The 2,500-nt window shown below is 45.0% G+C and overlaps 1 protein-coding gene across 4 annotated transcripts in view; it reads left to right on the top strand.

Moving 5' to 3' along the window:
- LOC125045210 (pancreatic triacylglycerol lipase-like) overlaps window positions 1-2,500 on the top strand; it is a 56,254-nt gene that overhangs the window by 24,158 nt on the left and 29,596 nt on the right. Inside the window, exon 1 of one of the 4 annotated variants that reach the window (XM_047642353.1) lies at window positions 1,600-1,650. The exons of 2 other annotated variants lie outside the window; for them this stretch is intronic. In XM_047642353.1, coding sequence (XP_047498309.1) covers window positions 1,626-1,650 — 25 coding nt within the window. In that variant the 5' untranslated portion in view covers window positions 1,600-1,625. Of the gene's footprint in view, window positions 1-1,599; window positions 1,822-2,500 lie in introns of those variants that run through there. One more of the 4 variants, XM_047642352.1, reaches the window with a different exon arrangement.

The raw sequence follows: 2,500 nt of genomic DNA, 5'->3' as shown, positions 1-2,500 counted from the left end.
CAGTATCCCCTTCAGTGTCATTTGCCAGGAGTGTCACCTCTACTGCACAACCGAAACCTCAGCCTTCCCCTAAAGTCCGCGTATCAATTCGGCATAATGATTTATCAGGTAGTCTTGCCATCATCCCTGATACTGGTGCAGACACAACTGTCATTGGACTCCAGCATCTTAGTAGTCTCGGCCTCTCAAAGGAAGACTACAATGCGGACGGGTCCCAGATGCCACCAGCGGCTGGATCTTTTCGTGGAATCATCACCTATGGCAACCGTTCGACTACATGTTGGATTGATGTTCAGCCTTCGCTTACAACCCCGCTGCTCTCTTGGACAGAGTGCAAGGAATTAGGATTGTTCCGGACTATTTCCCAAGGCAGATATCAGATGTGCATATTGCCAATCGAGTCCATGGGCTGGGCAATACACCAATGTCGAACCCTCCTCAGTTGCTGCCTTTACCGTTGAACCAGCTGAAGTCACCTGAAGAAGCAAGGGAGTACTTCCTGCATCAGTATGCAGATATGTTAATGAAGAAGGACGACTTGCAGTCTGGGCCACTCAAGACGATGGTAGGCCCTCCCATGAGAATTCATCTGCGGGAGAATGCCACGCCCTTCGCGATCCACACCCCCAGAATGATCCCTTTGGCTTTTCAGGAACCAACAAGAAAGGAGCTTGAGTCATTACTGACCCAAGACATTCTAAAGCCAGTGGAGGATGAACCATCAGAATGGTGTCATCCAATGGTTGTTGTTCCAAAAGCAAATGGTGGTGTTCGTATTACCACTGACCTATTAAAGCTCAACAGGCAAGTCTCTCGCCCTGCTCACCCTACTCCAACGCCATTTACAGCCATCAGAAGTATCAGTCCGCAGTCAAAGTTCTTCACAACTGTGGATGCTCTTTGTGGTTATTGACAACTAGCCCTGCATGAGGATGATCAACACCTGACGACATTTATCACTCCTTATGGACGTTTCAGATACTGTCGTGGTCCCATAGGTTTTGCAGCAACAGGAGATGCCTTTTGTCTACGAGGTGACAGGGCACTTCAGGGAGTAACAAACTGCATTAAGGCTGTGGACGACATTCTCCTACATGATGAGGACTACCTCAACATGTAAACGAGGTCCTGTCAAGGTGTCGACAGCACTGGATAACGCTTAATGCAGAGAAGTTCATTGTGGCTGCATCTGAGGCCAGCTTATATCATAATGGTATTAAAGCACACCCAGATAAGGTAAAATCCATTGCAGAGTTTCCTACCCTGCAAATCTGACTGATCTTCGGTCATTTATGGGCTTGGTAAATCAACTGGTAGAGTTTACGCCAAAGATTTCGACTGCTGCAGCCCCACTCCGCCCATTGATGAGCCCAAAGAGAGCTTTTACTTGGACCGCAGACCACACCAAAGCTTTAAATGAAACTAAACAAGCTTTGTCAAGGCCCCCCATACTTGCGACGTTTGATCCAGCCCTTCCCACCATTCTGCAGACCGACGCCTCCAGACTCTACGGCCTTGGCTATGTGTTGTTGCAGGACCACGGTGCTGGAAGATACAAGATGGTGCAATGTGGTTCCCGATTCTTGACAGATACAGAAACGCGGTATGCGACCGTCGAATTGGAAATGCAAGCTGTCGTTTGGGCCATCAGTAAGTACAAGTTCTATCTTCGTGGACTCCAGCACTTTTGTGTGGTGACGGATCACCGTCCATTGGTCCCTATTTAAAACCATTATCCCCTGGATGCAATTGAAAACCCTCGCCTCCAGCGCATGAAAGACGAGATTGCGCCCTACATTTTTACCGCAATGTGGCGTGCAGGTAAGGAGTTGTGCATCCCTGATGTGTGTGTGTGTGTGGGTGTATTCCTCTCCCTTTCTTTTTTTTATGTCAAAATGGTTAAAAGCGATATCATCCAATTCATAATTATAAAGAAATTGGAATAAGCCGCACACCCACTACTTATTTATCTAGCCATAGGCATACCGACTTATCTGAGGGCCATCTGCACTTATCATGAGGAAAGCATCGAAAAAATATAATCTGTCTTATCAGCCGCGTTCTTTAGGTCTTGCGACAAAGTGGGCTGTGGCCGTCACCAAAAGATGATAAGCCTGATGAATTGTTGTCTGTGTGACAACTGGTGTTGTTTTGCTGGTTGGGTAACGTGTGTTTTGTAAGCCTCTTTTGATGAGTTGCAGTTGTTTTTGTTTGAGTATATATTCAGCTTTTCTTCACGATTGTGATAAAACTTTTTCTGATTGTGTTATTTGATAATAACTTCATTAATATATCCTGTTTTCCTGTGTGTAATCTGATAATAACTTCATAAAAATATACTGTTTTTCTGTATGTTATTTGATAATGACTGATATAGCCTGTTTTTTCTTATTTTTTTTGTTTGTTTTTTTACATCAGTTTTCAGAATTTTCCTTAATTATTTCCTGCCCTTCAAGCAACACGCTTATCCTCGTTTTCCTCCTTTATGTATGCAACTTAC

The sequence above is a fragment of the Penaeus chinensis genome, chromosome 37 (assembly GCF_019202785.1).
Source record: "Penaeus chinensis breed Huanghai No. 1 chromosome 37, ASM1920278v2, whole genome shotgun sequence".
Classification (NCBI taxonomy): domain Eukaryota; kingdom Metazoa; phylum Arthropoda; class Malacostraca; order Decapoda; family Penaeidae; genus Penaeus; species Penaeus chinensis.
The sequence above is the reverse complement of the archived record's forward strand: the minus strand, read 5'-3'. Positions and strand labels throughout refer to the sequence as shown.